This window comes from Miscanthus floridulus, chromosome 12, assembly GCF_019320115.1.
Source record: "Miscanthus floridulus cultivar M001 chromosome 12, ASM1932011v1, whole genome shotgun sequence".
Lineage (NCBI taxonomy): Eukaryota > Viridiplantae > Streptophyta > Magnoliopsida > Poales > Poaceae > Miscanthus > Miscanthus floridulus.
In genome coordinates this window covers 53977472-53995541 of record NC_089591.1, presented here as the reverse complement: position 1 = coordinate 53995541, position 18070 = coordinate 53977472, and the positions used below count along the sequence as shown (strand labels likewise).

General features: G+C 48.2%; 1 protein-coding gene and 1 pseudogene across 1 annotated transcript; one reads left to right on the top strand and one right to left on the bottom strand.

Annotated features, from left to right (window-relative positions):
* Positions 1–1032: 1032 nt before the first annotated feature.
* Positions 1033–5273, bottom strand: LOC136496988 (kelch repeat-containing protein At3g27220-like; annotated as a pseudogene).
* A 9383-nt stretch (positions 5274–14656) lies between these two features.
* Positions 14657–16719, top strand: LOC136497396 (protein STAY-GREEN LIKE, chloroplastic-like). The gene is made up of 3 exons (XM_066493183.1): positions 14657–15739; positions 15835–16200; positions 16289–16719. Exons 1-3 carry the CDS (start codon positions 15242–15244, stop codon positions 16574–16576), a joined length of 1152 nt encoding a protein of 383 aa, XP_066349280.1. The 5' UTR covers positions 14657–15241; the 3' UTR covers positions 16577–16719.
* Positions 16720–18070: the final 1351 nt, after the last annotated feature.

Here is an 18070-nt window from a genome sequence, read left to right as displayed (position 1 = left end):
ATCTTTTGCTATATTTATGTGACGGAGGGAGCTGAAAATTCAGAACGAATTCTTCTACGCTCCAAGAGAGGGACGCCGGATCGGAGGACGGAGGCCACACCACGGGCTGAAAGAGAAGATTCCTTCTTCACTTCTGGGACTCAAAGTTCCAGCGTCCATCCACGTCTAACCAACTGAAATGTCGCGGTAAGCGGCGGAGGTAGGAGTAGGAAACAAACATCAACGTCCAGCAAAGTCGTTACGTGAAAAATCACGCGAATTTAGCGAATTGTTTCCTAGTGTGATTGCAAATCAGTTGTCTGAGCCTACACACAATGCCGGGGAGGAGACCGTCGACCGGTGAGTCCAAGTCTAGGCGTATATGCGGCTCGTTAGTCCGTCACTGTTCAGCGTTTACTGTTTCAACGGGAGCATCCAGAGAGCTAATGGTGGAGCTCCAGCCGGGAAAGGAAGGGCAACGCAAGCTACTATCTATTGGATACTGATGTGACCTCAGCAAGCGCATCCCTGAGCTGGTTACTGGCTACAGACTACAGTACTCCACGAAGAATGCTAGAGCTGAGCTGAACAGCTGGTAGCTGCATGCATCAAAATGTCGAAAGCTTGGATGCTACAAAATCAGAGGCCATATATGAATTTCATTAAGGAAAAAAAGAAGTCCCAAGAACAGCGAAACCAGAAGGACAGTTGCAGTGCTCGAGGATCACCTTCTGAGTTTTGCTGTCTTCTGGACATGGTTATGCGAGCATGGTCAGTGCAGGTACTCATGGCCAGAGAGTGGATTCTGTGGTCATCAACAGCAACAAGCCTAACATTACACGTCACAAACAAGTTACAAGTTGAAGAACGCAAGGACCGCAATCCTTCCAGCACATCTGATCGCATGACAAGCCAATCATCCAGCTACTTTATTATTTTAACACGGAAGCAAAGTACCAGGAATCAGTGGAAACACACCCATCACTCACAGGAAGCATGTGATACGAAAGTAAAGAGGGCCTAAGTCAACCATAACAATGGCTCAAGTTGAAGTTGAGATTAATTTCAGAAGATATCCAATCGATTCAGTACGAGCTAAATAAAAGAAGGTATATGCTACAACTTACAAGATTACGACAGCCCCTGGACAGTCGATCGATTCTCTCTGTACAAGATGGTGCAAAAGTTGGTGATCCTACGGACTACGGTATAACTAAAAGAATAAACATACAACACACCGGTGGCAATGGCATGACGACATGACACTGACAGTCCTGAAAGCCACCCATTTCACCTACGATAACACCAAGAAACAACTCGCCCAGCATTGGGGGATTGAAACAGAAGTACCCAAAAAACACAATGAATGGCTCAGTCATATCAGTTCTTTTTAAGGAAATCACAGATGCAATTTAGTTCTCCACATGCACCCAACAACCTTTTTAGGAGACGGGTCTTTTGGTCCTTTGTCTCGTTGCCCAGAAGTGAAATACAGCCAGCCATCCCAGTATCCTACCAATGTACTCCATCCATTCCAAATTATGTCATTCCAAGAATCTAGGAGAGTCAAAGCGTCTCAAGTTTGACCAAAATTATAGAGAGAACTACAAAGATTTATGATATTAAATAGATATACTATGAAAATATAATTAATAAAGAATCTAATGATACTTAGTTGGTATCATAAATATTATATTAACATATAAATTTGGTCAAACTTTAAATACTTTGACTCTCCGAGATTCTTCGAATGACTTATAATTTGGGATGGAGGGACTAGTCTTGATTCGGAAAGGTAACCGCACAATCACACTCCATTCCTGCGGATGGAGGTTCAATAGTGTCACGATAGCATACCAAGGGCCACAACGATTTACAAAATGCGATTTTGATACATTCTTATGATCTTATCATGCTTCCTGTTACCCACCTAATTATGTACTTTTTCAGCATCATGGAAATGTAAATTTCAGCAATAGAAAGTTTAACGAGGTTAGTTGCTTTTGTGTTAAATACACAGCAGAATGCTGTTGCAATACCATCTGATGCTATTAACAAAAGCATGAAAATCCACTGACAAGAAACAAGAAATAGATCTGCAACGAGCATGCTCTTTTTCCTCCAATTTCCCATCCTTTTCTGAACTATCTTTACAAGAAACAGAAAACACAGAAACAAAGGGAACAAAATACGTACCAGCGTATCCAGATTGAACCGAAATACTTCACCAACCAACACCAAGAGAATTGTTGACATTCACCCAAGCAAATTCTATATGTGAATCTGGTTTTGGCATAGGTGGAAGTTCCTTCCAAGTCGTTCCATCATCAAGCATATAAACATTACTATACACAACCTGCACAAACAGATTGTAGTTTTTAAAAGACGGGCAATAACAAAGATAAACAAATAGTGCGAATAGGAAGGTTACTAAGAAAATAGTGAACTACTAGTACTTTTGGATTGATTCTGGTCTCAACTCAAAACCATCAATTATGGCAATGCTTGAACATATGCGATATATGATAGCTTCATACTTCAATCAAACTAAATGTCTTTAGCATTTGCTTTTTTTCTTAAAAAAAATGCAGTGCACATGATGCCACTCCACTTTCTGGTGAAATTAGGTACGCCATTATTTATTGAACAAAGTAGGTGCAGCGGGTGTCGTGCTTAGATGCTTATTTACTAGACTTAATCATGCTCAACATATGGTTAAGTTGTCTTTAACGCAGGGAATTGATCTCAGTTGATCTTAAAACATAGAGACCACATAATGTGCATCAATTAACTATATATATCAACATACCTCACTTCTTCTAACACATTTAAATATAGGAGACCCAGGCTTGGCCATGAAATCACATTTTTGACCACTGATAACAAGGAGTTTATCATTTGCAACAACACAAGCCCTGGTAGTAAATGAAAATATCTTTATAAGAACTTTAGCAACTTCTTATAAAGTTCTTTGTACGATGCAACCAAATATAGAAAACCATTTCCTAGAAGCATAAGAAAAGTGGAAGTGCAAAGTGCCAAAATGCCAAGACAGCCTAGGGCATAGGCATCTAGCAGCATGCTTTCCAATGAAAATGACAACTGCTGATAACATAGGAAGGGAAAGTTCGAGACCTATGAGGACCTCCACGCGGTATTGGTATCTCGCTCCTCCACTCTTTCTCCAATGCTTTCCCATCCTTTACCGCGAGACGCCAGTGTTCAAGCCCAGGTTCGTGCCTATCCTCCTTGCTGCCACCCATCACATGAAGTCTGCCTCTCCAAAGTTGTGTTGCTGGAGCATATCTACACAGAATAATTTTAGTTGGAAAGATATTGGGTTCAAGTTCTTTACAGCCTACAAGTTGATCAAATATTCAGACAGTATTTGCAATAGCAGGATCAGAGGCAGAGCTACGGTTAAAAATCTGGTGGTGCAAACTTGGATGCATCTAATACAAATACAATATTATATGGTGGAAAATGAAAATTTCTAGTAAATTTGTTCCATGGTGGTACCTGTGTGCCACCATGCCCTACATGGGACCAACAACTTAATGCATACATGCACAATGCTTGGATGCTCAATTTTTAAAAAATAAAAGAAGATAGTACCTAGGAACTGGCAATGGTGGCAGATCATGCCATTCTTTTGTTTTTGTGTCCAATACAAAATTTCGAGCTGTTGGTCCCCTACATTGTGGACCATACTGTCCAGTTACCACATAGATGAATCTTCCATCAGTAACCATCCCCAAATGTGAAATTGAATATATCAGCATGAGAATGCACCTAAAATAAAAAGAAAAAGGAAATTCCTTAAGGAACACAACTTGCTTAACATATTGAAATAACTCACATCTACCTGCAGTTTTTTTTTCAATTAAGAAAAAAAACCATGGAATAGAACACCAGGGTGACATTTGCATTCTGCTATTACTAAATATAATTGAAAGTCCAGCAATGTTAGTACTATCATAACAGCATGAAACTGCCATTTCTATTAATAAAGAAGAAATTTACACGTAAGTCACCTACATGGAAAAGGAAAAGAAAAGACTTTACAAAGGGCTGCCAAGCTAGGCTCCTACCACCAAAGAAGCTAAGAAAGACGCACCAAGCCACCAACAAGGCCCCAAGTTTAACCCTCCTCCCTAATTTTACTCTGATCCCATCTACATAACAAGAAGGGCGAGCCTGGTGCAAGCGGTAGAGTCTTACCGCCTGTGACCGGAAGGTCCCGGGTTCGAGTCGCGGTCTCCTCACATTGCACAGGCGAGGGTAAGGCTTGCCACTAACACCCTTCCCCAGACCCCGAACAGAGCGGGAGCTCTCTGCACTGGGTACGCCCATCTACATAACAAATAATAGAACTGCATAGAAAAGGAGCCTTCACAATGTTATTACTTGTTATGTAGATGGGATCAGAGCAAAAAATAATATATAGCCCACGTAATTCAAGTGTATTTCATTATGTAAGTGTATACTATACATGACATGAGTACATGACTGAATGGTCAGGACTAACTAGAGCTTGGCAATCTCAATAACTCACGTAACTTACTTAAATTGAATGAGTAGGGTATAATACTAGTACAATGAGTCTATTTCACAACTTGGCAACTTGGTAATACGTCCTTTAATGAATGCAAGAGTATATAAGTAGCTATCTTGAGCTATCATTCAAATCTATAGTGGCAAATCCTTTTTCTATTATGCCTTCCAAAATATAAAGTGAAATCATCATGTGCAAGAGGGTATGACTGCTCCATAGCATAAAGTGTAGAAAAGTAGATATCTTGAAACACAAAGCATGATGGTATAGGGTAATGGAAGATATCAGGCAGGTCTCTCACATGGTTAATGGTGCCATATCCAGCAAATACATATAAGAGATTCTTAATCTGTATAGCAGCGCCATCCACTCGTCATTGTCTCTTTCTTCTTCCTCTTTCTTCCTCCTCTGTACATGGATCGATCCATTTGCTGGCCGGTGGATCTCACCGCGCGGGGGAGGGAGACGGAGAGGGAGACACGCCGCTCTGGGGAAGGGGCCTGGCCGGGCGGCGAGCCGCGCTCGCGCTCGAGCCCTGGCCCTTGGCCGGGTGGCGCGCTCGCGTCGGGGCAGCGAAGGCGGCGCAGCGGGCGAGCCCCAGGTTGGCCTCCAGGAGCCGCTGCACCTCCGCCGCGTCGCCGTCCCTCGCGGCGGCCGCCAGCCGCTCGCTGAGCACCGTGCACCCCAGGGCGTTGCGCATGCGTCGTTCCCACGAGCCGGCCCGGGCCGATGCACAGGACCGTGCCTGGGCCGCTGCTCATGTGTGCCGCGCTCAGGTACGGCGGGCGGCACGGCATTTAACAGCAGGCCCGGTACCAGCCAGCGGGCTAGCACGGCCTGCTAAGGCCAAAGGCCTGCAGCCTGCTAAAAGCTCCCTGCGCCCTGTTTCCAAAAAAAAAAAAAAAAACTCCCTGCGCGCCTCCCAATCTCTAACCGGCAAACCCTAAAATCATCACCCCTCAGCGCCACACCTCCCGATCTCTAACCGGCTAACCCTAAAATCATCACCCTCAGCGCCGCAGCCGCACTCGCTACGCTCGGTGGCCTCCGACCCTCGTTCCTCGCCTCCCCTGCCCCCACTCACACGCCTTAGACTGTCCGCACCGCGCGCCTGGAACCGAGCCTGTACTAGAAATATACAGAGGAAAGGCTCGCACCGCTGCTCTCTATTTCATCCCCAATCCCTCCATTTGCTACAGGGCATCTCCAAACCTAGCGCAGTGGGAGACGAACGCTATCCTGTCCACCACACCAGCAACGCTCCTCTCGTGAGTTGGTGAGAGAGAGAAAGGGGGAGGGAGGGGAATAAAATATGGAATAGTGGGTATATAGTATGGAATAGAGATAACATGGGTGCGGAAGAAATGGATATAGAGTAGAGAATCTCGATGACTATGATAGAATATTCCTTTTAGAGTATGGAAATAGAGGTTGACGAGTACGGATAGCCTTAGGGCTTTCCCAACGCTCCATGCTGGAGTACTACCCCAGACGCCACGTCTGTGCGGCATAGCCAAATCACAAAAGGTAGTTTCATCTGACAAAAAGGGGAAGCAGTTGCTGGGGCGCGCATTGCAAGTATGGGGCAGCAACTCAGATGCAATATACGAGACTAAGGGGGTGTTTGATTCAGCTAGTAGCTACTAAATTTAGTAGCTTTTAGTCTCTTTAGTAGCTTTTTTACCAAACACCTCTACTAAAACCTCATAAACTGCTTACTAGACGCTAGTAACGAAATCGTTACTAGAACCTCCTAAAACCACCGCCGGACAACGCTTGCCCTTCATCAATGCGCACCGTACCCCTCACTCTCTCAGCTCGCTCACTCCCAGCTCGCTCACTCTCTCTCTCTCGCTTGCTCTCTCTGCTTTCCCCACTGTCGCCACCAGTTCGCTCCACGCCACCGCCGCTCCTCTCAACCCCTCCGCCGGCGTAGCACCTCCTCTGCTCACCGCTTCCGCCATGGACGACCACGGGTCCGAGTATCCGGACTATTACTCACAGCCCTCTTCTCTGGTGGATCTGAATGGCTCTGATCCGTCGCCCCCCCCCATCGCCGGCGACTTCGGCGTTTTCTCCCAAGGTTCATCATATGGGGCGGGCTCTTCCACTCGACGCGGCATGGAGGGGCTGGATCTAAACACCGACGCCACCAGCTTCCCCTACATGGGTTCTTACCAGGGGCTCCTCCAAGGTGACCTTGCTCCTAGCGGTAGAGGGATGCTTCCTCTTCGCATTGGCGCCAGATCCGGTGGTGGAGGGTTCGTTCCTCCTCGGCCGACCGCAGGAGTGACCGGATCTAGGAAATGCTCGGCTTCTCGCGCTGCTGTCCGTCGCTCCAGGGTGGGAACCGACAGTAGCCGTGCCCACACGCCGGCAGCTAGGCTACGTGGTTCAGTTGCTTCGGGCAGCTGGGCTCCTCCAACTGAAGGAATGGAGCCAGAAGATGACGACGACATCCCGCACGAGGTGAGCTTGTTCTCTGATCTGATTCGTACCTTACTCTGTTTATTATCTATGTTATGCATGTCATTTATGGTTCTGCATGTCTGTTTTTTTACTACATTCTCATACTTTTCATTTGAATTGATGTGTTAGGTTTTATTTGTTTGATGTTCAGATCTTTATTTGTCTAATATGTTTGATGTACATGTGTTTGTTAGGTTGTATTTGTTTGATCTACAAGTTTGTATGAACTACTACTTTTTACATGTTTCATTTGAATTGATGTGTTAGGTTGTATTTGTTTGATCTATATCTGTCTATATCTACAAGTTTGTATTTGTTCTCTGATATGCTTCTCTACTAGTTTGACAAGGCAAATTGGTCCGATGCAAATACATTTGTGTTTTCTTGTCTTGCTGTTGATGAAATGAGAAAGGGCAATTCAAGTAAGGGGACAATGACAAGGAGAGGGTATGATAATTTGAGAGATTTGTATAAGCAACAGACTAGCCTAAAGCATGATCTTAGATGTATGAAGAATAGATTTAGCCAGCTCAAGGCCATGTACAGTTTCTACAAGTGGGCACAACTACAAACAGGTGTTGGCCGCCAAGAAAACGGAGGGATAGATGCACCTCTATCTTGATGGGATAGGCATACCAGGGTAATCTTTGTGCCTGATAATTTGTTTGCTTGTTCTACTTTCTTGTTGGTTTGTGCTAACATTGGATTCTTGTGATTTTTTAGAAGAAGCCAGACTGTAGGAAATTCATGTATGGTTTGCCTAGATTCTTTCCTTAGATGGTTGAGCTCTTCCAGAACACTGCTATTGATGGATCAACCGCCACCATTCCTGGGCAGTCATGCCATGACCAAGACACAGGGATAGATGAGGATGATGAAGATGGTGCTGCTACTCCAGAGAACTATGACTTACAGCCCAGTTCACCAAGTATCACAAACAGCCGCAAGAGGGCAAGCAGCACAACTAACACAGCATCAAGCCCTGGCAAGAACAAAAAAGTTCCAATGAATGTTATCATGCAGGGACTGGTCACTCAATTGGAGATTGCTGCTGAGAACGAAGTCAATGCATTAGAGTGAATAGCACAGAGCAAGAGAGGGGAAGCTACAAAAGCAAAGCAAGCAAGAGCTGATGATGTTGCTAGGTGCCTCAGTTTGGCTGTTGAGGCTAGGGCAGACAAAGCTTCAAATGAATACTTTGCTGCTACCATGTTGTTTAGAAGTACCTACAACCGGTTCATCTTTAGTGGTCTTGATACAAATGAGCAAAGGATGGCATAGCTAAGGAGGGTTGCCAAAAATAAATGAGGACAATATGATAGAATGGCAGATGGAGTCTCTAGTTTGGCACCCTTAATTTTATTTTACTTAAGACTTTAAATTTATGATAAACTATGTAATCGTAATGAACCTTGTATTGCTTGGTGAATAATGTAATGGGTGTAGCTGCCATTGTTGTTGATGTTGGTGTAGGGGCTGCCATTTTTTTCATGTTAACATTCAATGCTCTTTTAACATATATTTCTTTTGATGACCAGGCTACTGCTGGAGTGGATGCTGGTGTAGGGGGTGCTGGAAGAGTGGATGCTGGTTTAGGGGCTTCTGCTGGAGTGGATGCTGGTGTAGGGGCTGCTGCTGGAGTGGATGCTGGTGTAGGGGCTGCTGCAGGAGGGGCTGATATTGATGCTGGTGTAGGGGCTGCTGCAGGAGGGCTGATGTGGACGCTGGTGTTGATGCTACTGGACTTTTTGATGATGATTTGTGGAGAACTACTGATGATGATTGGTCAGATGAAGACTCAGATGACAAGTGGACGACTGATGATGATTGGTCAGATGTTGATGATGAAGGGGACTTCACTGATGATGAGGAAACAGCGCTGCTGATGTATGTTGCTAGGTGTCAGTAGAAGAGGAGAAGGATTGCTACTGCTGTCATGCTGCTAGGTATGTACCACTATGACAAGTTCATGAACAAGGCTGGTTATAGAGTCCCACATGAAACTGGATATCAGTGGACTATGAAAACCCTAGGAAATAGGACACAATGCTATAACATGTTTAGGATGCACAGCGATATTTTTTATAGCCTTCACACTTTGCTAGTTCAGAGATATGGTCTGCAGTCCACTACAAAAATGACTTCTATAGAGGCTCTAGCAATGTTTTTGTGGATGTGTGGTGCCCCTCAGTCCATGAGACAAGCTGATAATAGATTTGAGAAGTCACTAGGGACATGTAGCAACAAGTTTGATAAGGTACTGTCTAGTGTGATCAAGCTAGCAATTGATATCATTAGGCCAAAGGATACACAATTTTCAACTATTCATAGAAGGTTACAATCTCCTCGGTTTACTCCGTATTTTGATAAATGCATTAGAGCTATAGATGGGACACATGTACTCGTCACTGTGCCAACTGAGAAGGTAGTCCAGTACACAGAAAGGAAAGAAATCACCACACAGAATGTGTTAGCCGTATGCGACTTTGATATGAGATTTACTTTTGTTCTAGCCGGATGGCCATGATCAGTTCATGATATGAGGGTGTTCAATGATGCACTTGAGAAATTTGGTGACAAGTTTCCACATCCACCTCTAGGTATGTGTCGATGAAATATGGTCGGCAGTCCACCGAGGGGGGTGCCCGTGGTGGTAGATTATCGGTAGGATGCGTGTAATCAGGAACCAGATGGTGACACAAGGCGCAGAGACAGCAATTTAGATAGGTTCGGGCCATCTGGTCGACGTAATACCCTACGTCCTGTGTCTTTGGTGTATTGTATTGAGATGTATCCTGATTAACCTGTCCTCTAGGGGACCCTTGTCTCTCCTTATATACTCCGAAGAGACAAGGTTATAAGTAAAGTATCCAATTTGGTACTATTACAATATTTAGTACAACTTGTAATCTTGATGTGCACGCCTTGATCTTATGGGCCAGGCCACCTCGGGATGGTGCGGCCCATGTACCATCTTGTGGTACCCGGGGGTATATCCCCCACAGCTAGTCCCCGAGCGCCATGTATTCTGATGCGACACGCCGTTTCAACCTTCTTCGAACAGTGAGGCTTGAGTTCTTGACATCTTCGACCACCGTTGTCGCCGGAGAAGTAGGTTGTCCGAAGAATGTATGGTGCTCTTAAGAAGAAAGAAAAAGATTTCCGTCCTGGGAAGTGTGCCCACTTGTATTTCTGAAAAGAAATGTAAGTGCATCTTGAAGCGTAGCGTCCTTGATCATCAGAGGCGTAGAGGTCAAAAAATAAACACATTCACCGCAAGGTGAAGTGTGCCCACTTAGTCCCCGAGCCTGGTGGTAGGTGATGTAGGCACGTGGTGCCAGGGTCTAAAAAGAATTCCCAGTTAAGTTGAGAATCCAACCGTCGTACAGGCGATACAAGATGCACTGGCAGGTGCATCGTACCGATGTAGTCCCCGAGCTTGCTGGAAGGTGAGGTATGAGCCTTGTAGCAAGGTCTAAGTGAGAAAAAATATCCCAACTGTATGCGAGTTGCCAGTCACATGTAGTCGAGACGCAAAGTCCCCGAGCTGTGGTCAGAGAGTGGTCGAGGCAGTCCCCGAGCTACGGTCGAGGAGCGAGACGCAAAGTCCTAGAGCCGTGGTCGGAGAGTGGTCGGAGCACAGGTCGAGGAGCGAGTGACGAAGTCCCCGAGCCATGGTCGGAGAGTGGTCGAGGCAGTCCCCGAGCACATGTCGAGGAGCGAGCGACGAAGTCCCCAAGCCATGGTCGGAGAGTGGTCGAGGCAGTCCCCGAGCACAAGTCGAGGAGCGAGCGACGAAGTCCCCGAGCCGTGGTCGGAGAGTGATCGAGGCAGGCAGTCCCCGAGCACATGTCGAGGAGCGAGCGACGAAGTCCCCGAGCCGTGGTCGGAGAGTGGTCGAGGCAGTCCCCGAGCACAGGTCGAGGAGCGAGCGATGAAGTCCCCGAGCCGTGGTCGGAGAGTGATCGAGGCAGGCAGTCCCCGAGCATAGGTCGAGGAGCGAGCGACGAAGTCCCCGAGCCATGGTCGGAGAGTGGTCGAGGCAGTCCCTGAGCACATGTCGAGGAGCGAGCGACGAAGTCCCCGAGCCGTGGTCGGAGAGTGGTCGAGGCAGTCCCCGAGCACATGTCGAGGAGCGAGCGATGAAGTCCCCGAGCCGTGGTCGAGAAGCGAGCGACGAAGTCCCCGAGCATAGCTCGAAATTCCTGCAATATAAATATGTAGAATAGTAGTACATGATGTATAAAATAATAAATTATGGAGAAAAAATCAGCGGTGAAGAAACAACGCTCAGCAATCATTTGCAAATGAGCATGATGTGATAAAGCAGTTGGTGCTTTGTAAACATCAGTGTTAATATGAAGTTTGTGTTTATACTTAATATAAACCGTCCGACCAGTTAGTATATAGCTGAGTCTCCAGCCCTAGTTAGCTTGTTAACCATAACGCGGGGCGCGGAACCCGTGCACGTGTAGGAAGAACAAAGCATCGCTAAGGAGCCGCTGCCGACCACCCATAACGCAGAGGGTAGACGCTCGTGCACGTGTAGGGAGAAGCCGGAGACAGGGCCGTCTCTGGAGGCGTTCGAGCATCAACGTGACTGGTCGAGGATTTGCATTCAGTATAGATGTATGTTATATTTAGGATGGTATACATGGACAAACATTATTGGAAGAATAATCATGATGAGGACGTTGTGGAGAAACGTCGTAATGAAAATTATATTAAATATAAATATTAGAAGTGTACTTATCTTTGGATAGAAATCTGATCGGTGGCGATGAAGTTGTCCGGTCCTCGAGCTTTCTGATCTGTCATCATGACCGTGGTCGCGGTTGTCGTAGCGCCGTTCTTCGCGGCGATCATCATTGCGACATGGTCTGGTGGTCGATGTGGTCGGAGCTCGGCGGAGCTGCTCGGGACGTGGTCGTCGTGGTCGTGGTCGGAGCTTGGCGGAGCCGCTCAGGACGTGGTCGACGTGGTCTGGTGGTCGGAGCTCGGCTGGTCGACGTGGTCTGGTGGTCGGAGCTTGGCGGAGCCGCTCAGGACGTGGTCGACGTGGTCCGGAGTAGATGCAGTTTAAAGAGCTCAGCGTAGCTCGCTTGACGGCTCGACGTGGCTCGCTGATGGCTTGTGCGGCTCGACGTGGCTCGCTTAGCGGCTCGCTAGTCGGCTCGATATGGCTCGCTGGACGGCTCGGCGATGGCTTGGACGGCTTTGCCTTCGGTTGTTCCACGAGCACGGTATGTGGCCTTGACGTTCCGATCTGTTCTGTGCGCCATCTTCTCCGAGCTCCGGCGGCAGGCATGCGCGCATCTTGCTAGCTTTTGGGCACGTTGACAAGTCGTGCTGGCTTTCTGCATGATCGGATTGCTCGCATGATGACGAGTACGTGCGTGTAGCTTGTACGGCTCTTGATAATTAGCTCCCTTTTTGCTCGCTGGCTGAGGATAACGTGGATGCATGTATGACCGTGTAGATGCATGCATACTCCTCCATGCAAATCCGTCTTTGTTTGCTTATTGATACGTGACTCTGAAAGCTAGCTTGCATGGCCTTGCAGATCGGACGTGGCCTTTGGTTTGATGAGTCTGATCAGTCGGCTCGGCTATTTCCGGGACGTGGAGGAGCGTGTTGCCGGCTGTCGTCGAGGCTGGTAGTCGCCTCTCATAGATGGATCACGACGACATGTTACGCGACACGTAGATGGATCTTCTGGCTTTTCTGCAAGATTGGTTGATAACACGCCGCCATGATTCGTAGTCTCGGGATGTCGAGCCCGTAGGGTTGAAGGGTGATCTTGAGATCCCATCTGGTTCGCTATAGATCAGCGCGCACAGACCCCTAAAGGAGCCCCCTACCTGGCGCGCCACTGTCGACAAAATATGGTCGACAGTCCACCGAGGGGGGTGCCCGTGGTGGTAGATTATCGGTAGGATGCGTGTAATCAGGAACCAGATGGTGACACAAGGCGCAGAGACAGCAATTTAGACAGGTTCGGGCCATCTGGTCGACGTAATACCCTACGTCCTGTGTCTTTGGTGTATTGTATTGAGATGTATCCTGATTAACCTGTCCTCTACGGGACCCTTGTCTCTCCTTATATACTCCGAAGAGACAAGGTTATAAGTAAAGTATCCAATTTGGTACTATTACAATATCTAGTACAACTTGTAATCTTGATGTGCACGCATTGATCTTATAGGCCGGGCCACCTCGGGATGGTGCGGCCCATGTACCATCTTGTGGTACCCGGGGGTATATCCCCCACAGTATGTATGGCCTTTTATATTTCTTCATTGTCTTTGTCATAGTATTTGTCATGTTACTTACACTAGTATTGTGTTGTGTAGATAAATTTTATCTTGTTGACTCGGAGTACCCAAATCGACCGGGTTTTCTTGCACTGTACAGAGGTACAAAATACCATGTGCCTGAATGGAGAGAAGGGCCAGCACCTAGAGGTAAAAAAAGCTCTTCAATTACACATATTCTTCACTTAGAAATGTTATAGAAAGGTCTTTTGGAGTCCTAAAGATGAAGTGGAGAATTTTATTGGATTTGCCTAGTTTTTCCATGGCAAAGCAAAGCAAAATAATAATGGCATGCATGGCACTGTACAATTTCATTAGACAGAGTGGTATGATGGATTACCTATTTGAATTGCGTGATCAAGATGAAAACTATATACCAACAGAGGAAGAAATTTCAACTCAAGCAACTAGAGGCACCGCACGTTTTGGAGACGAAGATGAAAACATGAATCAATTTCGTAATTGGATAGCAAATGGTTTGTTTACAAGATCATAGCATCGCTATGGTTTGTAAACCATTTGAACATTATTTGAACTTTTTTGTAAACCATTTGAACATTATTTGTAAACCTGGAATGGCGCTGGCGTGCAGCAAGGCTGTTTGCTAAGCAGATAGCAGAGCATGCCAGGCAGAGCAGCCAGCCGTGGAATTGGCGCCAAGGCCACACGCGGGCGGCGCTAGCAGGAGCCAGTAGCGCGGCACTGTTGGCGCAAAAAGCTAGGAGTACCCAATTAGCATTAATGAGGGATGTTTTGGTTCTTATAAACATAAACCTATCAGTTTTAGTCAATGAATTAAACATGATCTTACTAAATTTTAAGAGATATTTTAGTTGACTGATTTAGGGCACTCCCAATGCAGAAACCACTATAGTTTCTATGGGCATTAATTGTACTGTCACCTAAGCATTTTGCTGATGTGGCAAGGTAGTTATTGAAGAGAGAGAACAAAAATCATAGAAACCGGGTCTAAGTTAAAAACCATGTCTACACGAGAACTAAGACACGAAGGGATGTGATTGGTAGCGAATGGAGAGAGAGTATATGTGATTGGATAAAAAATTATTCTGTAGAAACTATCCATTAAAACCATAGTTTCTATACATAGTGTCTATAAAAATTAATAGATATAGAAACTATATATATAGTTTCAGCCAAGGTCCTGAAAATAGCAGGCTGCAGAGCACCAGCGCGTTGTGGACATTGATGGCTCTATTTTCTGTAGTCTACGTGGAGACCAACTTTTCCCTGGGGCAGTTAATGCGTACTGCCTGCAATGGTGGTGCCCTCAAGCGGGCCGCCCCATGCGCGCCCCTCCGCGTGGACTGCGCCTCCCCAGTCCCCAGCCGGCTAGCCCCATTCGCGTGGCGCCCCCCTCTCCGCTCCCAACCCCTCCGCAGCTACCGCCGTTGACCCCAGCAGGAGGCCGCCTGTAAGGTCGAGCAGCCGGCGGCGCCAGCGGAAAAGTCGGCCTGGCGAGAGAGGCGCTCCCGGCCTTCCGCTCGTCGTGCACGCCCGGTCGCAGCTCGATGCTTCACTGTAACGTGGCGGGTGGCGGCACTCCCCCAGGAGGCCTCGGCGACAGCTCCTCCCTCCGACCCTCCCGCTCGCGGCGGCGCCATGGAACTGGAGGCGCTCCCTCTCGTGGCCTCGACAGCTCCTCTGCGACGCGGCGGCGGCGCTCCCCCATGGGGCCACGGCCCGGCATGACCTACTAGATTGGTCGTGCTTACGCCCTGGCAGCACGGCGTACCCTTCTTGCCGGCCTGAATGGTCATCTATACTCCCACGCCCTCTGCTGAGACTCCGTCGCTGCCGCCGTTCCCTCTCGCACTCTGGTGTTGCAAAACATGGATCTGGATTCCGTTATTGATGTCGTCGTCAGTGCCGTTATCCTTATTCCGACAACACAGCCAATAGAAACATGCCAGCTGTCAGCGGTGCTCCCGTGGCTGGAGGCCTCTCCCACGGGTGGTCGTCAACCTTCCACAGCCACAAACCGGCGCAGCGGCCACGTCCTCCCCAGCTCTCCTCCTCCCGTCCACCGCACCGCACCCCTGCCCCTGGACGTCGCCGCCAGCAACACCACCAGCACCAGCAGCCAGACAGACGACCTTGCTTTGCTAGTTTGCTTGGAGGAGAGACACCGCAACCGCATTGCCATGAGAGGGAATGGGGCCTTGCTGCTCGTGCGTCGTCTGAATTAGCTCGCTCACGGCCGCCCCCCGGCCCAGGTATGCATGCCAGAATTCGGTCATCATCTGAATTGAAGATGGCGGCAGCAGCATTCATGGCGGCCCGTGGCGGCGCGCTCGTTGCGAGCAGCAGGCCGAGCAGGAGGATGGGTGGCTGCAGGGCGGAACCACCGCGTTTCTTGGTCGTCAGCTGCGATGTGAGGACAGCGGACGTCTACTCCTCCCTGGTATGTTTTGTTTTACTCTTCCCTAGTGAGTGCATTCTGATTGATTAAAATGGAGTAACTAGCAACTAGCATGCATGTCGATTTGATATCTGCAGGCTGCAAAGATTTTGGGACCTCCCATGACCTTCAATGCGGCAAAGCTCAAGGTGAAGTTCGCCGGAGAGGACAAGCAGCGTCCTCCTTTCCCCAGAGTCTACACTCTGACCCACTGCGACTTCACGGCGAACCTGACGCTGGCCGTGAGCGGTCCCATGACCAGCGAGCAGCTGCGCAGCTGGCAGTCGACGCTGCAGAGGGACGACGTGGTGGCAGAGTGGAAGGAGGTGACCGCCGCCGCCAGCGCAAACGCCGGGGAGAGGGAGATGACGCTGCAGGTGCATTGCTTCGTCAGCGGCGCCAACCTCCTGCAGGAGCTGGCCGCAGGTTTCAGATACTACGTCTTCTCCAAAGAGCTGCCGCTGGTATGTACTACGTTGCTTGCATTCCAAACAACTGGACCCTTAATAACCTTATCTGCTAATAAGCTGATGATGGATCTTAATTCTTAAGGTCCTCAAGGCGGTGGTTCATGGCGATGCGGCTCTGTTCGCGGAGCGGCCGGAGCTGATGGAGGCCAAGGTGTGGGTGCATTTCCACTCCACCTCTCGCAAGTACAACCGGATAGAGTGCTGGGGCCCGCTCAGGGAGGCCACCAGGAGGAACCACAACCACCTGCTGGGTCTGGATGGCCGCCGGTTGGACCAACAACTGCAGAGCGCCATCACCAAGAGCAAGCGGCGAAGGAAGTGGGCGACCCCCGAGACAGTCTTCAACGCCCTGCTCGCCCTTCTCCTCTGATTTGATTCAACTGCCTGCTGTGCCGCCTTTACACGGACTATAGAGTGATCGAGCAAAGCATTTGTGACCTGATTCATATATACGTACTCCTACAGACAACCAAACCATTGTCAAAGAATTTGGAAAGATTGTTCATACTTTGCTCTGCTGATGCTTGTATCATCTTCTGGTGTTTTTTTTTTTGGAAAATGTATCACCATCTTTTCCTTGCAGAAAATGTTTAGGTTGCCAATTTCTAATGCTAGCGTTACTTTGTAGTTCTGATGAACAGCACCGCGGCCTCTTTGAGCAGTACAATTGCTATTTCTTTTAAAAGGCGGGAGAAAAACATTCAGTTTCAGTAACAGGCAGCCTGGCTGGTTTCAGAAGTTCCACTACGTAGCACAGGGCCATCCATACGGCGCGCACAACTGCCGTTGCGATTTCAAACCTTGTGCCGTTGTGCGCTCCAATTTTAGGGTGGCTAGCAGTTGCAGGTAGAGGTAGGCCATGCGCGCAATCGCAAAAGCTAAGCAACAAACTTTTTACCAACATAATCGCTATATGTATTGAAACGCTCAAACGCACAAAATTAATTTGTTGATTGACTTTTTTTGTACAGCCTGTAGAGATTGACAGCGGGCACTTTAAGCTAAGCACGACTGCTTTGGTTTCGATTGCTTCTCTCTATATCTATATCTATATCTATATATATATATATATATATATATATATATATATATATATATATATATAATACACGCCTTCTCTCTCTCACACACTCTCCACAACAAGAAAGCAAGGAGGAAAGGAGAGAAGGCTTGCTCTGCTCGTTCTTTCACTGCATTGCTTCTCATCAGTTGGTGCCAGTGCCACCACACCAACATGGGCACGTGCGTGAGCAAATTCTACCCCTGTTTCCCCTGTCATCCTTGCAACAATTCCATTTCCACCGCCGACGACTCACAGGCTTGTCCTGCCGTGCACCGGCACCCATCGCCACCAACCACACAAACAAAGGTGGTTCCTCCTGCCGAGCATCCGCACCCATTGGTAGGGGAAGCAGGATCAACAGCTTCTCCCGTCCCACCACCTCCTTCTCGCTGTCACTAGTGGCGTCGACTTCCTTGTGCGCCTCCTCCTCTGGCTCCTCATCGTCTGCGGCTTCATCCTCCTCCTACTTGTGACAGCCGCGTGAGCTGGTCCTCTTACCCAACGCTGCCACCAGCAGCAGCAGCAGCATGTTGTCTCAGGAGTGGGACATTATGGTGCTGTACCCCAAGTTGAACGTTGAAGTCGTCCGACTCCGACCGTTGCAATCCCATCATCAGTGGCAGCGGCAGGCACAGACTTGCAACACCCACGCCCGAGCGCCCGCGGTCAGTGTCCCCTTGTCCACCCGCTTGGCACCAGGCTCCTACGAGAAGCAACAGCAGCAGCACAAGAAGGAGAGGTAGAACAACGGTAGGCGGAGCACGACGGCAACACAACAGGAGGTTATCGTGCTCGCGCAGG

What these genes read in the sequence shown, in the direction of transcription:
- LOC136497396 (XM_066493183.1), top strand. Translation starts at nt 15,242, where the DNA reads ATGCCAGCTGTCAGCGGTGCTCCCGTGGCTGGAGGCCTCTCCCACGGG. An exon ending in CGGACGTCTACTCCTCCCTG is followed by an intron (nt 15,740 to 15,834) that starts GTATGTTTTGTT and finishes TGATATCTGCAG; the next exon opens with GCTGCAAAGATTTTGGGACC. An exon ending in TCTCCAAAGAGCTGCCGCTG is followed by an intron (nt 16,201 to 16,288) that starts GTATGTACTACG and finishes TTAATTCTTAAG; the next exon opens with GTCCTCAAGGCGGTGGTTCA.